Source organism: Mandrillus leucophaeus, unplaced genomic scaffold (assembly GCF_000951045.1).
Source record: "Mandrillus leucophaeus isolate KB7577 unplaced genomic scaffold, Mleu.le_1.0 Scaffold326, whole genome shotgun sequence".
Classification (NCBI taxonomy): domain Eukaryota; kingdom Metazoa; phylum Chordata; class Mammalia; order Primates; family Cercopithecidae; genus Mandrillus; species Mandrillus leucophaeus.
Window position 1 is genome coordinate 1742604 of NW_012103432.1, and position 24123 is coordinate 1766726.

Below are 24123 nucleotides of genomic sequence, written 5' to 3' on the forward strand. Positions count from 1 at the left end.
TCCCCAGCTCAACCGATCCTCCCATCTCAGCCACCATAATAGCTGGGATTACAGGTGTGTTCCACCATGCCTGGCCAGGGTTTTTTTTTTTTTTTTTTTTTCTTCTGTATTTTTTGTGAAGATGGGGTTTCACCATGTTGCCCAGGCTGGTCTTGAATTCCTAGGCTGAAGCAATCCATCCACCTTGGCCTCCCAGTGCTGGGATTATAGGCATGAGCCACCGCACCTGGCCCCACACTTTTTTCATCCAGTTTACTGTTGATGGACATTTAGGATGATTCTGTGTCTTTGCTGTTGTGAATAGTGCTACAATGAACATACACATGCTTGCGTCCTGTATGAATTTTACTCTACAGTGTGAGATTGACTGTTCCTGCTCACTGGCCATTCACTCAGTGAATCATTTTAAATCTTTCCAAATCTAATGAGGAAATATTATGTTAGTTTTTATTTCATTGCTTATTAGGTATAGAGCAACTTTTTACATTTTTATTGTATTTTTATATCTGTTTTTTAAACCCTACTTGTAAGTTAATGTGTTTGTATTTCCTTATAAATTGGCCATTTTCAAATTGTTTCTATTTTTTACTGATTATAAGAGCCCTTTATATGAATTAGCTTTTCCTTGATGTTGCATTATTTTATTAATTTTTTTTTGAGACAGGGTCTTGTTCTGTCACCCAGGCTGGAGTGCAGTAGCACAACCACGACTCACCACAGCCTTGACCTCCTGGGCCCAAAGGATTCTCCTGCTTCAGCATCCCAAGTAGCTGGGCCTATAGGCATGCACCACCATGCCGGGCTAGTGTTTTTTATTTTTTATAGAGACAAAGTCCCTCTGTGTTGCCCAGGTTGGTCTTGAACTCTTAGGCTCAAACGATCCTCCTGTCTCAGCCTCCCAAAATGCTGGGATTACAGGAGTAATTCACCATGCCCAGACTGCACTATTTTTATATTTTTGACTTTGTTTTCAGTGTCTTCTTGTGCAGACTCATTAAAATGTTTTTGTTGCCACATTTACTGTCTTACAACTTTTGGATTTTACACGGTACCCTCCTCATTCTCAGATCATAAGATGATTCTTTCATGTTTTCTTCTGGAAATTTTGGGATGTATTTTTTATTTAAATTTATGTGGATTTTGGGGGCATAACATTGGAGAGAGGTTGAATTTTTTTTTTTCTAAGTAGATAGTACGGTTAAGCATTCTGCTGTAGGTATTTCTTTTTTTTTTCCTGATACAGAGTCTTGCTCTGTCACCCAGGCTGGAGTACAGTGGTATGATCTCAGCTCACTGCAACCTCTGCCTGCTGGGTTTAAGAGATTCTCATGTCTCAGCCTCCCAAGTAGCTAGGATTACAGGTGCCCACCACCACACCCGGCTAAGTTTTTTTGTATTTTTAGTAGAGACGGCATTTTGCCATGTTGGTCAGTCTGGTCTCGAACTCCTGACTTTAAGTGATCCACCCACCTCGGTCTCCCAGAGTGCTGAGATTACAGGCGTGAGCCACCACACCTGGCTGATATTTCTTTTATCTAAAATTTTGACCAGTATAATTTTTTCCTCCTTCTGTATATAAGCATAGAAAACTAAAATAATTCATATGTTTTTACTTGTCTTTAACTGATTGCCATACATTGCTCTGTGCCTAAGAACTGGAGGCTTTGCAGGACTTGGGGAGGCCGAGGCGGGTGAATCACCTGAGGTCAGGAGTTAGAGACCAGCCTGGCCAAAATGATGAAACCCCGCCTCTACTAAAAATAAAAAAATTAGCTGGATGTGGTGGCACACACCTGTGATCCCAGATACTCAGGAGGCTGAGGCCGGAGAATCACTTGAATCCGGGAGGCAGAGGTTTCAGTGAGCAGAGATCACGCCGCTGCACTCCCACCTTGGCAACTCTGTAAAAAAAAAAAAAAAAAAAAAAGGAAGTTTTGAGTCAGGACATAATTTACTTCTGTAGGGTACATGTGCTGAATCTTGATTAGGTCATATGCAGATTTTTTTCTTAAAAATTACTGAATGCGTAAGCACAATCACAACCATAGGCTATCTTATTTGTGTTTGTGTTCTTTGTTTTTATTACCTTATTTCTTTTTCTGTCAAAATTGTTTTCTGCAAAGAGCAAAATCATATGCTTTTATAACCCCTTCCTCCAGTGACAAGCAATACAGAATACAAAATCAGATTTTATGATGGGGCCAGGCTTGGTGGCTCACGCCTGTAATCCCAGCACTTTGGGGGGCTGAGGCAGGCGGATCACTTGAGGTCAGGAGTTCAAGACCAACCTGGCCAACATGGTGAAACCCATCTCTACAAAAATACAAAAATTAGCCTGGCATGATGGCGGGTGCCGGTAATCCCAGCTACTTGGGAGGCTGAGGCAGGCAAATCGCTTGAACCTTGGAGGTGGAGGCTTCAGTGAGCCGAGATTGCGCCATTTTACTCCAGCTTGGATGACAGAGGGAGACTCCATCTCAAAAAAAAAAAAAAAAAGATTTTATGATAGGATGTCTCCCATCGCTATTAAGTATTCCCCAGACTTAATGTTGCTTAAATTTGGGGGAGTTTTTTTTAAGGACTTCATTTCAGGGCAGGTAGTTTAAGTATGAAATCTGTAGTGTGGCAACAATGGTCTTCAAAGCAGTTGTCTTTAACAGGGAAATTGTGATCATCATTAATGACAGTAGCAGCCAAGTTGTTTCCAGGCCCATTAACCACCATGAGAACCACAAGAACTTGGTTGTTAATAGACAACTGATGAAGTCAAACATGGAACAATTTCAACCAATTGTCAGGCTTGCTTAACACAGAGACTTAAACATGCCCCAGACGGGTGTATTTGTAACCCAGTACCAAAACAGAGCTCTTTAACAAGCATTTATTGAGTACGTCCTAGGTGAAAGGAAATGGAGCATACAACTGTGAAGTTGTTTTACCCCTTGCATTTGTTTTTTTAGGAGGTGTATGTATCTGTGATGCTTTATTCACACTCTCACTCTGTCTTTTTTACGCATTTATTTCCGAATGACTCACTAGGATTAGAGATACAGTTTGATTCTATATTTTTCGATAAACACAGAGAAGCTAACTTAATGGCAGGGTACTTAACATGAGACACTGGTCATTTCATAAGCAAGCTAACGAACTGAATCAGCCACCATAGTCCTTCAGTCAAGTTTTGATGGTTTTGAACATTTGTCACGTTTTGGATTTCAATTCAAGGTGGCAATAATGCACCTATTTTGATTTTTTCTGCCTAACTCTAATTATGTCCTTTGCTATCTGAGGCATACTTTCCAAATGAGAAATATATATCTGCATTTCCAGAACAAAGTTAGGAAAGAGGAAGATGTGGTATGACTCTGTTCTTTTTTGTGTGTTGTAGATATGCAAAGCCTAGAGAAGCTATTGAAAGATGCCATTGTTTATGGTCAGCCTCGGACACGAAGGCCCTGGAAGAAAATTCTCATCCTTGTGGAAGGAATATATAGGTAATCCTACTTTATTATTCTTACCTTTATGACTTGGCCCCATGAAGTCATAGAATTTTTTAACTGAAGGCAACATTAGTCTGTCCCCCTCTGGAAACTAAGGAGACAGTGTTTATAAATCGCTAAAATACCTGGAAACAGAGTCAACATTAGAACAGAAGTCTTTTTGTCTGGTTCACCATTATTCTTTCCATTATACTACATGGTCACCAAATTCCCTTTCTCTTTGGGTCTTTTATTTTTCTAGTTTGTAGAGGGAACGTATACGTAAGGGCAAGAATTGGAATATATATTTTAGTATGTCAAAACAAATTATACATCATTTAATTTTAATAAATATTTTGTTTTAGGCTGAGTGCAGTGTGTCACGCCTGTAATCCCAACACTTTGGGAGGCCAAAGTGGGAGGTCGCTTGAGGCCAGGAGTTTGAGACCAGCTTGGGCAACATAGTGAGAGCCTGTCTCTATAAAAAATAAATAAAAATTAAAAAGAAATATTTTATTTTGGTTAACATTTACAGCTTTTGCACGTATTTTTACCACCTAATTTTTTTTGTTCTTTTGTGTCATTCTCATTGCCTGTGCAATGTGATGCAAAGTCTCATGTTGCCTGTAATTACAAGCTTTAGAAGAATCTGCTGTGATCTTAATTCTTTTTGTTGTGAATTAAGATTGCTTGTGTTTGGTGCTTGTTTTTTGTTTTTTGGTGGTTTTGGTGGGCCTTTTTTTAAGATGGAATCTCGCTCTGTCGCCCAGGCTGGAGTGCAGTGGCATGATCTCGGCTCAATGTAACCTCTGTCTCCTGGATCTCCTGCCTCAGCCTCCCGAGTAGCTGGGATTATAGGTGTGCGCCACCATGCCCAGCTGATTTTTGTATTTTTAGTAGAGATGGGGTTTTGCTGTGTTGGCCAGGCTGGTCTCAAACTCCTGACCTCAAGTGATCTGCCTACCTCAGCCCCCACAAAGTGTTGGGATTACAGGTGTGAACCACTGTGCCCAGCCAGTGCTCGTTTTTAAAGTCCGGTTTTCTTTCCCCTAGTCTTTTGCCTCACCGTGGCTTCCTCTGCCTTTGTCAGTTTAAACCACAGATACAGTGGTCAGACCATTTAAAACCCAATAAACTCGGCCGGGCATGGTGGCTTATGCCTGTAACCCCCAGAACTTTGGGAGGCCAAGGCGGTGTATCACTTGAGGCTGGGAGTTTGAGACTAACCTGGGAAACATGGTGAAACCCTAACTCTATTAAAAATACAAACGTTAGCTGGACATGGTGGTGGCAGGCACCTGTAGTCCCAGCTACTTGGGAGGCTAAGGCACAGGAATCGCTTGAACCCAGGAGTCAGCGATTGTAGTAAGCTGAGATTACGCCACTGCACTCCAGCTTGGACAACGGAGCAAAACTCTGTCTCAAGAAAAAAAAAAAAAAAGCAGTAAACTCAATAATAACAAAATGCCAAACTCCTAATTTTGATTTAAAAAGTGTCAGTGTACATGCGTATATATATTTTTTTCATGTTTTGCCAGCATGGAGGGATCTATTGTTCGTCTTCCTGAAGTGATTGCCCTCAAGAAGAAGTACAAGGCATACTTGTATCTGGATGAGGCTCACAGCATTGGCGCCTTGGGCCCCACAGGCCGGGGTGTGGTGGACTACTTCGGCCTGGATCCTGAGGATGTGGATGTTATGATGGGAACATTCACAAAGAGTTTTGGTGCTTCTGGAGGATATATTGGAGGCAAGAAGGTAAACGAGCCGTGAGAATGAGCGATTAGAGATTAAATCACTGGCAACTAGATTTGGTACCTCAAGCCTAGCAGATGGGGCCCTGAACTGGGATGTCCCCAAATTTGCCTGTGGTTTAGGCTCTAATACCAGTGAGTGATTCTGATGTCTCGTCACTGAACTAAAGGCTGGTTCTGTTCATTGTTTGTTGTTTTCTTATTTGAGCTTCTTTCTAAGCTACATGCTGATCTGAGATCTAGAATACCCTCTTGTGTGAAAGAACACACAGTGGTGCTCCCTGCCCGCCCCAGCCTTCTGTTGGGTTTGCATTGTGCTCACAGTTTCAAAAACAGTGGGGTTGTCATGGGAGCGCATGGGAATAGCAGGTCACCTTGCTCTTGGATACAAACGTATCATGAGTGAACATGGAGACAGGAAGGAAAAAAGTTGTGCCAGCGGTGGGGTACTACAAACATTGTATTTTCAGTTTTTTAACAACGTAATTGCCTTTGCTGGGTCTTTGTAGTCAGAAAAAAATCATATGGTGAATTTTGATGTAGGTAAGAATCTGTGGTGTGGTGGAAGTGGTCAACCATAAGGACACAGGCCTGGGTCTGAATGTTTCTCTGCTTACTTTGTTAGACCTCAGGGAAAACATTTAACCTCCCAGTTTCCTTGTCAGTAAAATAGAAGTAAATATGCCTAGCTTGTAAGATTGTAGTAAGGGTTTAAAAAGTAATATATGTCCATGCTACAACGTGGGTGCACCTTAAAAATATTATGGTAAGTGAAAAAAGTTAGTCACAAAAAGTCACATACTGCATGTTTTAAAATATGTGATATCTAGAATAAGCATAGAAACAGAAAGTAGATTAGTAGTTGCCGGGGGCGGAGGGGATGGGGAAATGGAAAGTGAATGCTAATGGGTATGAGGTTTCCTTTCAGGGTTATGGAAATGTTCTAAAATTAGTAGTAAAAGTGGCACAACTCTGGATATACTAAAAACCACTGAATTGTACTTTAAAATGGTGAATTCTGTGGTGTGTGGCTTATATCTCAATGAAGCTGTTATTTTTGAACACTGCAGTGTTAGGGAAAAAATAATGTATGTATGTCAGGTGTTTGTATATGACACAGAGGAGGTGCTCATAAATGTTCTTAATTTTGCTTCAAAACTCAATATTGGGAGTCTTAAAGAATGTTTATGCTGGGCACAGTGGCTCACACCTGTAATCCCAGCACTTTGAGAAGCTGAAGTGGGAGGATTACTTGAGCCCAGGAGTTCAAGACCAGCCTAGGCAACATAGTGGGACTTCATCTCTACAAAAAAGTAAAAAAATTAGCTGGGTGTGGTGGCACATGCCTGTAGTCCCAAGTACAGGGTAGGCTGAGATGAGAGGATTGCTTGAGCCAGGGAGATCAAGGATGCAGCGAGCCGTGAGTATTTATACCACTGCATTCCAGTCTGGGCAACAGAAAAAGACCCTATTTCAGAAAAAAAGGTCATTCGTTTAATAATTGATTGTCTTTTAGAGAGAACTCATTTTCAGTGACTTTTAATCAGTTTTGATAGATTTTTTTTTTTTTTTTTTTTTTTTCAATTTTTCTCATACAGATTAACAAATGACAACAGAGTAGGGCAGTCTGGGCAACAGAAAAAGACCCTATTTCAGAAAAAAAGGTCATTCGTTTAATAATTGATTGTCTTTTAGAGAGAACTCATTTTCAGTGACTTTTAATCAGTTTTGATAGATTTTTTTTTTTTTTTTTTGAGACCAAGCCTGACTCCATTGCCAGGCCAGAGTTCAGTGGCGCAATCTTGGCTCACTGTAACCTCCACCTCCCGGGATCAAGGGATTCTCCGGCCTCAGCCTCCCAAGTAGCTGGGACTACAGGTGCGTGCCACCACGCCCAGCTAATTTTTTGTGTTTTTAGCAGAGACAGGGTTTCACCGCCGTGTTGGCCAGGGTGGTCTCAATCTCTTGACCTCGTGATCTGCCCGCCTCGGCCTTCCAAAGTGCTGGGATTACAGGCATGAGCCACACCGCCCGGCCAGGTTTGATAGATTTTTTTATCTCAAATTTTTCTTTTTGTTAATGAGACAAGGCTGACTTTGGAGAGTTTGTTGTTTTTTAGTAAACTTTGTGACTGTGAACCAAAGGATAGAAAAATAATACTCTGGGAGATCATTTAAGTACAATATATTTGTGCTTTTGGTTTTTTTAGTACAATTTTTAATGTTTTTGAGATAAAACTGTTTTATATCCAAATTTGTGTCTCCCTAATTTGTTCTGGTACATAAGCTTCTTGTACGTACATTTTAAAGATTTGGTGAAATTAAAAGATATCAGAGAATAGGGATATACAATTAATTTTTTTTTGAAATCCTTGTAAATGACAGTTTTACTTTATTCGGTGAGATGTCATTGGCATTTTAATCGAAGACCTTATACATTTCTATTTTATTTCACATTTGTATCATTTTGTACATTTCTGCATATCTGGAGGAAGTTGTAATGCTCTTAAAGTTGATGTTAGAGAACTGTTACTTAGGGTTGGAAGGATGGGCTTTACAGGCACAGAGAGCTGCAGATGACATTTTCTATGATACTTGGAATTAAATCATTATATGTAAAAAGCAATCCAAACACCAATCAGCAATCCAAACAAAGGCTGTTTAACTCAGCCTTGTTCATTTATTTTTAACTTTTTTTTTTTTTTTTAAGATGGAGCCTTACTCTGTCCCCCAGGCTGGAGTGCAATGGCGCCATCTCAGCTCACGGCAACCTCTGCCTCCTGGGTTCAAGTGATTTTCCTGCCTCAACCTCCTGAGTAGCTGGGATTATAGGTGCCCGCCTCCACGCACAGCTGATTTTTGTATTTTTAGTAGAGATGGGGTTTCACCATGTTGTTCAAGCCAGTCTTGAACTCCTGACCTCAGGAGATCCACCCACCTTGGCCTCCCAAAGTGCTGGAATTACAGGCATGAGCCACCATGCCCGGCCATATTTCTAACTTTAAATGATACATTCTCCAAATTTAGAAGGATTGTTTTAAAACTAGTATTTTTCCTATGTTGTTCCATGTTTAAAAAACAAAACCAAACCTAAGAACTTTGCCATGTTTCTGACCCAGTTGTTGCCAGCAGTATGCTTCGACCATGTTGGTTGACCTTGCATCTCAGATTAGTGTCCCTGTTCCAGTACCATTGAAACAAGGAGTCCTCTAGAACTTAGAAGGAAAGCACTGACATTGCCAGTGAATGCAAGAATTGTCTCTATTTATCTGCCTCTGTGAACTTCCCAGGAGCTGATAGACTACCTGCGCACACATTCTCATAGTGCAGTGTATGCCACGTCATTGTCACCTCCTGTAGTGGAGCAGATCATCACCTCCATGAAGTGCATCATGGGGCAGGATGGCACCAGCCTTGGTAAGTCTTTCTTTTCTTGAAACATTGCATAAGTCCACCTAGCGGCCAAACATGCTGTTTTTCTTGAGCTTTTTTCCTAAAATAAATAGTCAGGTTTACTGATAGGCAGAGCTGGCTGGTGTGTGGTTTCCGTGGACACTTTTTTTTTTTTTTTTGAGACCAAGTCTCGCTCTGTCGCCCAGGCTGGAGTGCAGCAGCGCGAGGATCTCGGCTCACTGCAAGCTCCGCCTCCTGGGTTCACGCTGTTCTGGCTCAGCCTCCCGAGTAGCTGGGACTACAGGCGCCCACCACCTCGCCTGGCTAATTTTTTGTATTTTTAGTAGAGATGGGGTTTCACTGTGTTAGCCAAGATGGTCTCGATCTCCTGACTTCATGATCTGCCCACCTCAGCCTCTCAAAGTGCTGGGATTACAGGCATGAGCCACCGCGCCTGGCCTCCATAGACACTTTTTTAGTGTGTTTGATACATATGCCATGAGAACGATCCTGGCTCACTTCCTGTGGAATTTTCTTGTTTATAGATGGGAGGCTTTACTCTTACTATCCTACATACCCTCTTAACTCAGAGGTAATATGCCTTTGGGGTTTTTCTTGAATTGCATAATTTTATGTGATGGTGTAATTCACTGTTAGTGATGTTTCATTAACAGCATGGTTTAGAGCTGCTGTTTTCATAAATTAGTATTCCTGATTTAATGCCTTTATAAAGAGTTTCTAATTTCATATACGGGAGATAATAAATGACATCCTGAATCTGTTTATTTTGTCTTTGATGGGATTTGTAGTCCCAACTAGATGCCTTGATTTAAACATACTACTGTGAACAATAAAGTGCAGTGTTCACTTTCTGACATTTGACTTTTATTCTGCAACACCAGAGGGCAGTATTGACTGCAGAACAGTGATACTAAAAGGGGAGCAACTGGGTGTCTGTTTTTACTTTAAAAAATATTTTCATTGCATGTATAAGACAATAATTTCACTTGTTGCTTTTTTAATGCTTATAAAGTCAGTTTGGCATTTGTAAAAGATTTCACATTATCAGCCATGAGCTCTCCACTCTACAGTTATGTAATACTTTATTGTAAGATTGATTTGGCTTGCATCGAATAAAGTGGCACATCTGATTTTGATTGGTCTAAGACTGTTTTCTTGGTTGGTTTTTTTTTTTTTTTTTTTTTTTTTTTTTTTTTTTTTTTTTTTTTTTTTTTTTTTTTTTTTTTTTTTTTTTTTTGGTTTTTTTTTTTTGGTTTTTGTTTTTGAGACAGAGTCTTGCTCTGTCTCCCGGGCTGGAGTATAGTGGTGCGATCTCAGCTCATGGCAACCTCCACTTCCCAGGTTCACATGATTCTCGTGTTTCAGCCTCCCGAGTAGCTGGGACCACAGGAGTCTGCCACCCCACCTGGCCTTTTTTTTTGTATTTTTTGTAGAGATGGGGTTTCACCATGTTGCCCAGGCTGGTCTTGAACCCCTGGGCTCAAGCAATCTGCCTGCCTTGGCCTTCCAAAGTGTTGGGATTATAGGTGTGAGCCACCATGCCCAGCTGACTGTTTTCTTTTTTTTTGAGACGGAGTTTTGCTCTTGTTGCTCAGGCTGGAGTGCAATGGTGTGATCTCGGCTCACCACAATCTCTGCCTCCCAGGTTCAAGCAATTCTCCTGCCTCAGCCTTCCCAAGTAGCTGGGATTACAGGCATGTGCCACCATGCCTGGCTAATTTTGTATGTTTAGTAGAGACCGAGTTTCTCCATGTTGGCCAGGCTGATCTCAAACTGCCGACCTCAGGTGACCCACCTGCCTCAACCTCCCAAAGTGCTGGGATTACAGGCGTGAGCCATCGCCCCCAGTCGACTGTTTTCTTAAATCAGAATTTTACGTTATCATTTTTTCTGATCTGTGCTAGATCCTTGTTATCTCTAATGAGAGATTTTTGGAAATAGTGAAATGTGATCATTTTCAGTTTTGCGAATTAATTTCTTGAAGAAGTCGTCTTATTAATGTTGCAAACACATTGTGGAGCCTGTGAGTAGCTCCCTGTTGATAACAGCTATAACTATATCTGCTCTCCTTCTGATGTGGTGTTAGTGGAAACTGTGTGTGTGAATCTGAGAGACAGACATATACACACACATATGTATACATATAGCTATCATTTCTCTAGGTACTTCACATAGGCACACTTACCTTAACTGATTCAGCACACAGGTTTAGGTGACTAAGAAATGGCTAAGAGCTATCAAAGTTAACACTGGATAATTTATTTGCCCTGTTCTAGAACATGGATCTGTGTGACACATTACCCCCAGATAAATGACTTACCTGTACTAAATGATAAAATCTGGGCTGTGCTGGTAGTGAGAAAATGAAACATGGTGATTATATATAGACTTTGAATCAGCACCCGTTTTCTAGTTTTTGCCTCTAGCCACCCCCCAAGCTTAGTGGTGTGACACAACAGCCATCTGATTATGCTCACAGGTGCCACAGGTCAGGAATTCGGTCAGGGCACAGCAGGGATGACCTGTCTTTGCTCCGTTGTCTGGGGCTGGCCTGGAAGACTCAAGTGTCTGGAAAGATTGAGATAGCTGATGGTTGGGATCACCTGGAGGCTTTTCCACTCGTCACCTAGGCTGGGGTGACTTGGAGCCAGCCTCAGCTGAGGCTGTTGACCAGAGCACCTTCATGCATGTATCTTTTCCATGTGGCTTAGGCTCCTCATAACATCGTGACTGGGTACCCAGAAAGAACGCTTCAGAGAGCAAGCATTCCAAAGAACCTGGCGGAAACCTCATGACCTTTTCTGACCTGTTGTTAACAAGCAGGTCACTAAGGCCATCCCAGATTGAAGGGGTGGGGAACTAGATTCCACCTCCCCAGTGGAGGCATGTCAAAGAATTTGTAGCCTTTTTTGGTTTGTTTGGTTTTTTTTTTTTTTTTTGACATGGAGTCTCATAAAAGGGGGAAGTACCATGCTCTTTTAAACAACCAGATCTTGGGAGAACTCAGAGCGAGAACTCACTCATTACCCAAGAATGGCAGCAAGGCCTTCATGAGGGATCCTTCCCATGATCTACACACACACCTCCCACCAGGCCCCACCTCCGTCGCTGGGGATCACATTCCATCCTGAGATGTGGAGAGGACAAACATCCAGACCATGTCAGTGAATGTATTACTTTTATCATGAAAACTTTGTTATTGTTGGGATTCCAGAGTACATTAAGCACCTGGTATTGAAAGTAAGGCTTAAACACATACATAGACAGTATGTGGTTGCTTATTGTTAAATGTTTTCATCTTTTTGTGTGAAGAAATGTTGCTCTTTGGTGAGAGTACAGAGCCTTCAGAAAAGCTGCAGCATGCAAGGGAAGGTGAGATCCAGTTTCCACACGACTTTGTGAGCGAAGACTCCTTTCCCCTTCCTCCCAACTTTTTCCACATTTCTCCTCCAGTTTCTATCCTTTTCCCAAGGAAGAACAGGACATATGACTAGGTTGACCGATATTGCAAGGCAACTTCACTAGGATTCCAGGTGAGGTAATAATGAATGGGAATTGTGCTGCCAGGTTGCCTGTACCTGGAGTGGGAATACTGAGTTAGCATAGGCCAGGGAGTAGAAAAAATGAGGCCTAGGAAATTCTGGTAAATTCCACTAGACATTTGAAATTCTGACTTTTACTTTACACATCACTAATCCATGTCCACTAACGGAAATTTAGCTGTAATATCTACGTACGAGTCAAGGCAAAATGTTTGACCAAATCAACTAAAATTATGCTTTTCCATTTTCCAGAGCTGTGCTTTGATGTATTTTATTTCTGTCCAAAGGTGTAGTTAATAATAACATGCATAGCACCCAGCTTAGTGTGTGACATCTAGGATCCTTTCAGTAAATTTATTGAATGACTGAATGAATGCATGCATGATTGGAAATACCAGAAAATCAGTGGGTTCTTCAAGTACTTTATTGTAACATTGCTTGAATAGTTGAATGTTGAGCCAGAATGACCAAATTATGGAACCAAATTAACTAGATAGGTATATTTTAATAGATAAATTTTTAAATAATGTCAGAACACTTTATAGAGTTTTATACTTCTTTGTTTTGAAAGGAACTGGGCCCATGCAGGCAGCTACTGATACAGGAGAAAAAAGACTACCCTGAGCAGATTGACGTTTAATTAAAACTAGGTTTGGCTCATTTGAATTAATTCCAGTAATAGACTTGTTAATGAAGTGTTAAATGATCACCTTGAGAATACCAGGGAACTGTCAAAAACTAAGAGAACTGAGATACTTAAAAAAGACATTCCAGGACAGTGCGGTGGTACATGCCTGGAGTCCCAGCTACTCGGGAGGCTGAGGCGGGAGGATCGCTTGAGCCCAAGAGTCCTGGGCTATAGCACACTCTGCCAGAGACATGTCTGCACCAAGTTCAGCCATCAGTATGATGACCTCCCGAAAGTAGGGTACTACCAGGTTGCCTAAGGAGGGGTGAATTGGCCCAGATTGGAAATGGAACAGGTTAAAACTTCCCCTGCTGATCAGTAGGGGGATTACGCCTGTGAATAGCCACTGCACTCCAGCCTGGGCAACATAGTGAGACCTTGTCTCTTTGGGGAAAAAAGAAAAAAGCTTTCCAAGATTCCCGTGCTGAAGGGTTAGAAGTGTTGAAAAAACGCAGCCTTTCCAGGAGGGGGTCATAGAGACTTCCCTGCCTGTCTTCGGGGCTGACAGCTTTTAACTCTCCCAGCAAGCACCATGCTTCCTGAGCCTAGGAAGTTTTGGGTATTGACTTTCTTCTTTGTTGTGCTTTAAAGTAATTTATTTCACTATTAGAAATTCATCGGAATGAAAATTAAGTTTTCTGGTAAGCACAGTTTTGTTCTTACCCACAGTATAGTTTAGCGGTTTATCTGATGCCACGAATCAGACTAGATTCCTCCTGTTCTGTGACTTCCTGCCTAGAATGCTGTTGTTTGGGGGGAAAAAAAAAAAACTTGTTTTAGCCTGGCGCAATGGCTCACACCTGTAATCCTAGCACTTTGGGAGGCCAAGGCGGGTGGATCACCTGAGGTCGGGCTTTCAAGACCAGCCTAACCAACATGGAGAAACCCCATCTCTACTAAAAATACAATAATTAGCCGGGTATGGTGGCGCATGCCTGTAATCCCAGCTACTCAGGAGGCTGAGGCAGGAGAATCGCTTGAACCCAGGAGGTTGCAGTGAGCTGATGTGCCACTGCACTCTAGCCTGGGCAACAAGAGCCAAACTCCATCTCAAAAAAAAAAAGTGTGTCACCATTTGTTAAACATTTATCAAGCAACTACTATACGTAGTGGTAGATATGCTGTGTGGGAGATGCAGAGTTGAACAATAGTTGTTCTCTGCCTTTGAAAAAACAGTCCAGTAGTAGGGGTAAGATTCCTGGGAAGAACTAGTCTCAGAGCCACAGATAAATTCTTCCTTTGTTCAGCTTGTCTTTTCTCAGTTTCCTCCTCCATTCCCTTCTACAGCCTCCTCCTTCACTCACTCCCACTCCCCTAAAACCTTCAGCTTCCTTAAAGCCAGCTGATTTTTTGAAGCAAACTCATATTTTAGGTTTCTTATATAATAACTTTCTATATCAATGAAATTTTTCTGTGGATACTGTCACTCTAGTAAATTATCAGCAATCAAAGAAAAAAAAAAGATTTTCCTTTTGTGAAGTAGCTGCTTCATTATTGAGCACAAAAGGCCTTTTAACCAATGGCTTAAGCCTTCTGAAATCAGCAAGCAATATGACCACTTTACAGGTGGAGAAGTTTGGGCTCACGTATGGGACACGTTTCCTCAATATCTTGTCTCCAACTAGAATGTAGCTTTTCTAACTCCATCGGCTTCTTCTGAGGTTGCATGATGATAGTTAGCATTTTGTTAAAACAGACTATTTTATAATCTCTAATTTTTGCTAATTTTCCAAATCTGCTAATTTTCCAAAGTTTAATTGTGAGTAATCAGCCCAAAAAATGAAAGCCCTTTTGGGCATTTGCCTCCGGGTTTTCTCTCCATGGATCAAAAATCGATTCCGAATACTCAAGAGCTTTTGCAACATGGTATGTCTATTTTTTCTTCCACTGCTGTCTCTTTCTTCCAGATCCAAATGCTATTAAAAGTTTCTTGCAACAAGAGCATTCTCTCCTTTTGTGTCTTGTTTCAGAGTTAGTTTGAAGCTAGCTATTAGGATGCCCAGCATCTATTGTTTGTTGAAGAATAATTCTAACTTTCTAAACCTTCACATGATTGGAATTGCTTCCCCCCCGCCCCAGAATTATGTCTGAGGGCTTTATTTTTCATCAGATAGACTTGATCCTAGCTGTTCCCCAACTTTATAGCAGGTAGTTAATATGTATAAACAAGTGACCTAATAGATGGAATCTGCTCTCAGTAAGAACGTGATACCCCGCCGGGCACGATGGCTCACGCTGTAATCCCAGCACTCTGGGAAGCTGAGGCGGGTGGATCACCTGAGGTCAGGAATTTGAGACCAGCCTGACCAACATGGCGAAACCCCGTCTCTACTAAAAATACAAAAAAATTTAGCCAGGCATGGTGGTGCCTGCCTGTAATCCTAGCTATTTAGGAGGCTGATGCAGGAGACTGGCTTGAAGCTGGGAGGTGGAGATTGCAGCAAGCCAAGATCATGCCATTGCACTGCAGCCTGGGAGAAAAGAGCAAAACTCCATCTTAAAAGAAAAGAAAAGAAAAGAGCCTGATCCTTCTAAAGCTTGCCAGATTTGAAAGCTTTCCAAAAAGGAATTGATTTTTTTAAATTGTCACCTATGGTTTTTCTAATTATCTAAATATTTTATTTGTATCTATCTCCCTGCCATCTACTTTGGCAGTAGAGTGAGGTGTTAAAGAAAAAATTATTCCTGGCACTTGTGAAACATGATAAGACAGATTTCCTTCAAGGGGGCCATGATAATAAGCATAGGGACCACTGCAATGGGGTCTTCCAGTGGGGGAGAGGGTGGGCTGTAGTCTGACTCCAGTAAGGACAGGTGAGAATTTACAGCCAGGGAACAGGGTGTGAGTGAGTGGATAGAAAAATACTCAGACAAAACATCAGGGTAAGGGGGATGGTTGCCTTGAGCATTCTTGTTGAAGGTAGGCCAGGGTGATAAGATACCAGGGGTAGTCATACAGGGGATTTTCTCTAATCTGACTTGGAAAGATTATTGCTCAAACTGGATTCTACAAGAATGGAGAAGGAGGCCCAAGGTCTCCTTCTGATAAGGAGCCCTTACCAGAAAGGACTCCAAGAGGAGCCTGACTCAAGTTTGGTCAAAGGAGAGAGTCTTTGTCAGAGGTTCAGAAGGACCTCATTAACATGAACTCTTTGAAGCCCTGGTTCTCAAACTTTGTCCATGGACCACCTGCATCAGCGGTACTTTTAGTACAGTGGTTCGTACCTTGCTTACACATAGGAAAGCTTAAAAAAATAGTGCCAATGTTAGAGACCTTCTGCAAACCCATCGAATATCTCAAGGCGAGGCCTCCCTGCCATGGCATGGTATTATTTAAAAGCACCTCGGATGCTTCTAATGTAAGGCCCCAGTTCAGAACCATTGCTGCTTGTTAAAAATGAAGATTCTAGTTTGTTCCACCCACACTACTGAGTCTTGGTGGATGAGGCCCTAGAATATGCATTGAAAAGAAAACCTTAGGCTGGATGTGGTAATCCTAACATTTTGGGAGGCTGAAGCTGGAGGATCACTTGAGGTCAGGAGTTTGAGACCAGTCTGGATGACATAGTGTGAGACTCTGTCTCTACAAAAAAATTCTAAAAGTTAGCCAAGCATGGTGGTGCATGTCTGGAATCATAGCTACTTGGGAGGCCAAGGCGGGGGGATTGCACAAGCCCAGCTATGATCACGCCACTGCATTCCAGCTTGGATGAGGACTAGAAGAAGAAAAAGAGGATTGTCTTTTTGACAACTCTTTTTTTTCTTTTGTTTACCTCAGAGAGAACCAAAGCAACTCTACTGATTGATGGTAATTGAAAAAGGAAAATAAATTGGATGTCAAGATATAAATGAGGGAAATGTTTGGCTTGTAAGACAGGCATTTGGTGGCAGAGCTAAGTTGCTGGTTGTTTCTGGAACTCTAAATGCCTGGGATGCTGACACTCCCTTCCGAACAACCGATGATTCTTGCTGATTGAATCAGTGGCATAGGTGGAGAAGTTAGAAACCAGTTAGGTGCAGGAAGAAAACAGAACTAAGGATTCAGAGATCTGTGGTCATGGTTCCTAAGGCTAGTTGGAATATAACTAACAAAATAATTATTTTGTTTTACTTGTTTTTTTTTGGCTACTTGTATTTTTATAACCTATTAATCCTCAAATTCTTTAGTACATAACCTACAAATGGCCCTGTCCACTATAAAATTGTTAAAATGTTTAGTATTAATCGTTTTGTGAAACTCTGATTGTCTTATTGTCTTGCCTTCTACCTCTAAAACTGCTCATTTAAATCCAAGCCAAGCCTTTACCAGAGATTACGTTTATTTGCTAGCTGTCTTCATCTGTGGGTAGATACATTACTACAGTGTTCACATTCCTTATCTCTTTGTCTCAGAGTGGCCTGTGATATGTTCCGGCCCCAACAGAGGACAGTAGAATAGTCTGTTAAGACTTTCTGAGGCCAAGATGGGCAGATCACTTGAGATCAAGAGTTGGAGACCAGCCTGGCCAACATAGTGAAACCCTGTCTCTACTAAAAATACAAAAATTAGCCGGGCGTGGTGGCGCACGCCTGTAATCCCAGCTACTCAGGCGGCTGAGGCAGGAAAATCACTTGAACTCGGGAGGTGGAGGTTGCAGTGAGCCGAGATCGTGCCACTGCACTCCAGCTCGGGTGACAGAGTGGGACTTGGTTTCAAAAACAAACAAAAGACTTTCTGTCCTGCCTGTGGGTTGGCACCCGTTAAAACTCAGTTCCTTGATCTTTCACAGGCACTTGGTCTCTTTTCTGCCTTTTATAGAGGGCGCTCTGTTTCTGGCTGTGCATTAGCAACCGTTCTTTTAAACTTCTGATTATATTGAACCAGCAGCTTTAAGCTTGGCCCCTGCTGCTTGTTGTACATCCTGTGGCAGTTCTCAGGAAATCCTAGTTTTTGGCATTGAAATGAATTAAAGGATTAAGCCACAAGAGGGTGGGGGTGATAAACCGTGCTTTTGAGAGGAATTTACTGTGCAGTACTTGGTGTTAGCAAAAGCAGTTCTAGTTCTTACAGGGAGATAGGAAACCAGGGGCTGCTTTAGAACAGTATCCCTAGGATATGAAGAGGCAGATCTGTCGGCTTTGATGTTCTTTAGCTTGACAGTGGCCCTGGCTGAGCACTTTGATATTTGTCACCAGTCTAGCAAAATAGGGGTTGTGTCTTGGAGATGGTAAACCTAGTTCCCATTATTTTGCTTCAGTGTTAGAAAATTACTGAACTCTTGCTTCCTGGAAGTTCCTTATAAATCTCCCTTTTACAAGACTGTTCACTGGGTCACGAAAATGCCTTCGCTTGTAAAGAGCCCGTTGAAGGTCCATTTATTCTCCTTTTCTTAACAGAAAGATTTTCCAGTACCTTTTAATTAGGACTTACGGGAAACGTGTTGTTAAAATCAATCTGTCCTGTCTTTTAGCTAATATTTCTTTTATTTTCATTTTGAGCTTTTAGATAAGATTCTTTATCTTTCTCTGAGATAATGTGAGAAAAAAAAAAACAGAAGAAATAAATTCAAATACCAGTATACTCTGGTTTTTAAAATATCTTCATTGACTTTTTTTTTCTTTACATGCTCTACTCTCCCTCTTACCCTACTTCCTTCTTCACTTTTCACTTGGTACTTTAAGATATTCTTTGTGGGTTTTTTTTTTTTTTTTTTGGACACAGAGTCTGTCTCGCTCTGTTGCCCAGGCTGGAGTGCAGTGGCACAATCTTGGCTCACTGCAACTTCCGCCTCCCGGGTTCAAACTATTCTCATGCCTCAGCCTCCTGAGTAGCTGGAACTACAGGCGCATGCCACCATGCCTGGCTACTTTTTGTATTTTTGGTAGAGATAGGGTTTCTCCATGTTGGCCAGTCTGGTGTCAAACTCCTGACTTCAGGTGATCCACCTGCCTTGGCCTCCCAAAGTGCTGGGATTATAGGCATGAACCACTGCACCTGGCCTCGATATTCTTGGATATATTCATGATACATCCCATCTAGATACTTGCGACGAGTATATAATTTACTGATCTGGAAAGTATAATGACAAGAGTTTGAAGTGTTATCTACTGCCTTCTCCCCCCACTTTAGAGCTGTTCAAAGAAAGTGACAATTGATCATTTTAAAAGATGATCAAAGGAAAGACTGCTTCTTTTTTAAAAAAGAAAATTTGGCGGCCGGGTGCAGTGGCTCATGCCTATAATCCCAGCACTTTGGGAGGCCAAGGCGGGTGGATCACCTGAGGTCAGGAGTTCAAGACCAGCCTCAACATGGAGAAATCCCGTCTCTACTAAAAATACAAAATTAGCCAGACATGGTGGTGCATGCCTGTAATCCCAGCTACTCGGGAGGCTGAGGCAGGAGAATTGCTTGAACCTGGGAGGCGGAGGTTGCGGTGAGCTGAGATCGCGCCCCTTCACTCCATCCTGGGCAACAAGAGCAAAACTCCATCTCAAAAAAAGAAAATTTGATTACTTAGTGTTAGAACACATTTCCACATGGACCCCACCCCTTCTAAATGGGTGGATATCCAGATCATCCAGTCTGTGTACATAGAGTCCTTGCATTTCTAAGTTCAAAACAGTAATTTAAATGAAAGTAGGCCATCATAAGGCATTGTTAAGAAGAGGTTACTGTTGATAGATGAATGTGCTGCTTTTGGTAAGAATTAGTTTGTTACTTTAAATATTTAAGCTGTTTTGTAGGCCGGGCCTGGTGGCTTACGCCTGTAATCCTAGCGTTTTGGAAGGCCAAGGCGGTTGGATCACTTGAGCCCAGGAGTTGAGACCAGCCTGGGCAACATGGTGAAACCCTGCCTCTACGAAAAAATAAAATAAAATAAAATACAAATATTAGCCGGGCGCGGTGGCTCATGCCTATAGTCCCAGCTACTTGAGGTGCTGAGACAGGAGGATCACTTGAGCCTGGCAGGTGGAGATTGCAGTGAGCTGAGGTCGCACCACTGCACTCCAGCCTGGGGGACAAAGTGAATAAAAAAATATATATAATGTTTTGCAAACATACCGTCTCAGTACAGTTACACTTTGCCTTATTCTTAGATTTTATATGCTACACGTATTTTTGGTTCTGTGAACAGATTATCTATGGCCCATTTGTAATTCTAAACTAGTTCTGCAACTAAACATGCGTTATCACTCATTTCCCCTCTCAGTGGAACTGGTTTATATGGACTTGTGCCAGAATTAAATGTTAGCAATGAGAGAACTCTACCTTTAAAATAATAAAGTGTGCTGGATGTGGTGGCTTACGCCTATAATCCCAGCACTTTGGGAGTCTAAAGCGGGCGGATTGCTTGAGGTCAGGAGTTTGAGACCAGCCTGGACAACATAGCGAAACCGCATCTCTACTAAAAATACAAAAAGTAGCCAGGTGTGGTGGCGGCTGTCTGTAGTCCCAGCTATTCGGGAGGCTGAGGCACGAGAATCGCTTGAACCCGGGAGACAGAGGTTACAGTGAGCCAAGATCGCACCACTGCACTCCAGCCTGGGCAACAGAGCAAGACTCCGTCTCAAAAAATTTAAAAAATTTAAAAATTAAAAATAAATAAAATGTATTTCAAAATCAAATGGAGACCATTTCTTGATGATCTGGGCTGCTGTGCCTTCCTCTTCCCACATATGCACAGCTAATTGAGAATGTGGTGTTAAATTTGTTTTAGTAGCAGATAAGAACTCTGTCCATTAATTTTTTTTGTATGTTTGAGACCTTTTAAGGTATATTATTCCTTTATTGCTATCTGATCTTCAAAACATATCCAGAGGGACCTTCTTATTACTTTCATTTGATTCTGGTTTGTTTTTTCGTTTGTTTGTTTGTTTTGTTTTGTTTTTGAGACAGAGTTTCACTCTTGTTGCCCAGGCTAGAGTGCGATGACATGGTCTCAGCTCACTGCAGCCTCCGCATTCCGGGTTCAAGCGATTCTCCTGCCTCAGCCTCCCAAGTAGCTGGGATTACAGGCATACATCACCATGCCTGGCTAATTTTGTATTTTTAGTAGAGACAGGGTTTCTTCATGTTGGTCAGGCTGGTCTCGAACTCCTAGGCTCAGGTGATCCGCCTGCCTCAGCCACCCATAGTGCTGGGATTGTAGGCATGAGCCACCTTGCCTGGCTTGATTCTGTTCTTTTATTAGTTCAAGCCACAATTAAGAAGTTTCTTCAACCAGCAATCTTTGACTACTTACCATGTGCTAGCTACAAAAAAATGACACAGCTTCAAAAGCCTCTTAAGGGGCTGGGCTCGTTCCTGTAATCCCAGCACTTTGGGAGACCGAGGCTGGCAGATCACTTGAGGTTAGGAGTTTGAGACCAGCCTGGCCAACATGACAAAACCCCATCTCTACTAAAAATACAAAAATTAGCCAGGCATGGTGGCGGGCGCCTGTAATCCCAGCTACTTGAGAGGCTGTGGCCAGAGGATCACTTGAGCCCAGGAGCCAGAGGTTGCAATGAGCCGAGATCACACCACTGTACTCCAGGTTGGGCGACACAGAGAGACCCCGTCTCAAAAAAAAAAAAGCTTCTTAAGGTAAAATGTTCATTTTTTTGAATTCTCAGAGTAAACAACAGTTTCTTAGTGCTAGATTCCAATTATTTCTTAATACCACTTAGATCCTTCTATGTTTTTTATTCATTTTTTCTCTTTCCTTTTTGGTATCTGAGTGGGCCTTTAGAGTTAGAAAAAAACTGTCTCCTGTTGGCTTGCCTTTTCTCTTTTTCCTCAACGTCTTTAATATCTCCCTAGAAGATAAAAAGGATATATGCCCATTTAGTTCTGTTTTTTCCCAATTTGATGATAGAAGAATAGGCCTTAAAATAGATAGGTCTTGTTATAGGTAAAATAACAAAAATAGAAAATAAAAATAATAATATAAATGATCTTACATATGTAAATATAAAATAATGAGTTTTTAAAGACCATGTGTTTAAACATTTCAATAAGTGCTTTAATGGAGTATCCCATTTTCTTAAAACAACCTTGTCAAGTAGGTAGTTATCATCGTCATCGTCATCATCCCCATTGCCATTCCCATTTTATAGATGAAGAAACCAAACTCAGAGGTTAAGTGACTTGTCCATAGCCATACAGTTACTAGATGCTCAAGCCAGGATACAAACCTGGATAGTCTGACTTCGGAAGTTTATATACCACAGGCTGGGCACAGTGGCTTATGCCTGCAATCCCAGCACTTTGGGAGGCTGAGGCGGATGGATCACGTGAGGTCAGGAGTTTGAGACCAGCCTGACTAATGTGGCAAAACCCCATCTCTACTAAAAATACAGAAATTAGCCAGACGTGGTGACACATGCCTGTAATCCCAGCTACTTGGGAGGCTGAGGCACAAGAATCGTTTGAACCCGGGAGGCAGAGGTTGCAGTGAGCCAAGATCAAGCCACTGCAGTCCAGCCTGGGCAACAGAGCAAGACTCTGTCTCAAAAATAAATAAATAAATAAAAGTTTATATACCACCAAAGAACCAAATTAAAGTTAATAATAAGTGAAATTCAGGAAGATAGTGGAATTATTAGTTCTCTCTTTCTTTCTGAGAACTGCATTACTGCTTTGATGTATGACATCCAGAATGACTGTCTTATTGTTTCAAGTTAAAAATGTCCTCCGTGCAAGCATATCTCTATGCCTATTCTAGATTATTAGATGTGAAAATAAAATTAGCTCAGGTAGAGATGGGGTTCCATCCCTGTTATGATGGGGTGTGCATGAGTGGTAGTTTTCAGAAAAGGAGGATGTCTGCTTTCCGTCTTGAACCCTCAGATTTGCAAAGGTAATTTGCCTCACCTGGGTGATAATTACTGGGAGATGTGATGGTAGAGATATTCTAAATTGGAGAATAAAGGAAAACCTCAAAAGCTTGGAAAGTTCATGGCATTGTAGAGGGTAAAATATATGAAGCTTGTTTATAAACTGTAAATCAGAGCGTTAGAGAATGAAGTGATTATATGTTAGTAAAGTTAGCTGTGTCCTTGTGTTACGTGTTAAAATTAATAAGAGTGTGCACAGGAAATAGAAAATGGAGAACTAGAAACAACAAGGGAAGTAAGATAGTTGTTCATTTCATTTTTCAAAGTTAAAGCTAAGCCAAAGGGTCAGAACATGTTGTATGGAAGATACGAATAGCTTGATTTTAAGGGAAGAATACATAAACAAGTGAAATAACAGTGGCCATTTATTATCTGCTTACCATGTAGTTAGCGCTGTTCTAACTGCTTTTCATTAAATTCTCAGACAAATATTAAGCGTTGGGCCGGCCGCGGTGGCTCAAGCCTGTAATCCGAGCACTTTGGGAGGCCGAGACGGGTGGATCACGAGGTCAGGAGGTCGAGACCATCCTGGCTAACACGGTGAAACCCCGTCTCTACTAAAAAATACAAAAAAACTAGCCGGGCGAGGTGGCGGGCGCCTGTAGTCCCAGCTACTCGGGAGGCTGAGGCAGGAGAATGGCGTGAACCCGGGAGGCGGAGCTTGCAGTGAGCTGAGATCCGGCCACTGCACTCCAGCCTGGGCGACAGAGCGAGACTCCGTCTCAAAAAAAAAAAAAAAAAATTAAACGTTGAACATTATTTTCCCTCTTTTACAAAAGGAGGAAACTGAGAGGTTAAGGAAACAAAGAGGTTAAGTTGCTTACCCAAGGACACATAGTTACTAGTGGTGGAAACAGTTTGAACTCTTGGATCCAGTTCCAGAATGCTTTTTGTGTACTCGATATTTACTAATGTATTAGATGATTGTTTGCCTTAATGTAATTGAATATATAGGTCATTTTGCTTTGTGATTTAAATTAGTTTGAATACATAAAGTGTTTTCATTTTCCCAGCATATTTCAACTTGGCTTATCTGCTCAGTATTCTTGGGGGAGGTACTAGGGAAAAAAATATAACAGTATTTGTCCTCAGAGTTTGCAGTTTGTTCTGGCAACACTAGACCACACATAAACGGCATAAGTACAGTAACAGGAACTTATAAACAAGAGCAAGTTAATGAATTACAAAGTAGAGACATGTCTTAAAATGTGCCATAGGGAATCTTTCCATAACTTTTTTTTTAAACTTGTGCCCTTTATCTTTCACAGTGCTCTTTGGTTCCTTTGGGGTTTTTAAAGATAAGAAGTACATAGGCCAGGTGCAGTGGCTCACGTCTGTAATCCCAGCACTTTGGGAGGCTGAGGCGGGTGGATCACGAGGTCAGGAGTT

At 41.7% G+C, this 24123-nt stretch overlaps 1 protein-coding gene across 1 annotated transcript in view; it reads left to right on the forward strand.

Annotated features, from left to right (window-relative positions):
- SPTLC2 (serine palmitoyltransferase, long chain base subunit 2) overlaps nucleotides 1–24123 on the forward strand; it is a 125333-nt gene that overhangs the window by 75751 nt on the left and 25459 nt on the right. The window contains exons 7-9 of the mRNA XM_011988275.1: nucleotides 3389–3494; nucleotides 5018–5237; nucleotides 8523–8649. Coding sequence (XP_011843665.1) covers nucleotides 3389–3494; nucleotides 5018–5237; nucleotides 8523–8649 — 453 coding nt within the window. The remainder of the gene's footprint in view (nucleotides 1–3388; nucleotides 3495–5017; nucleotides 5238–8522; nucleotides 8650–24123) is intronic.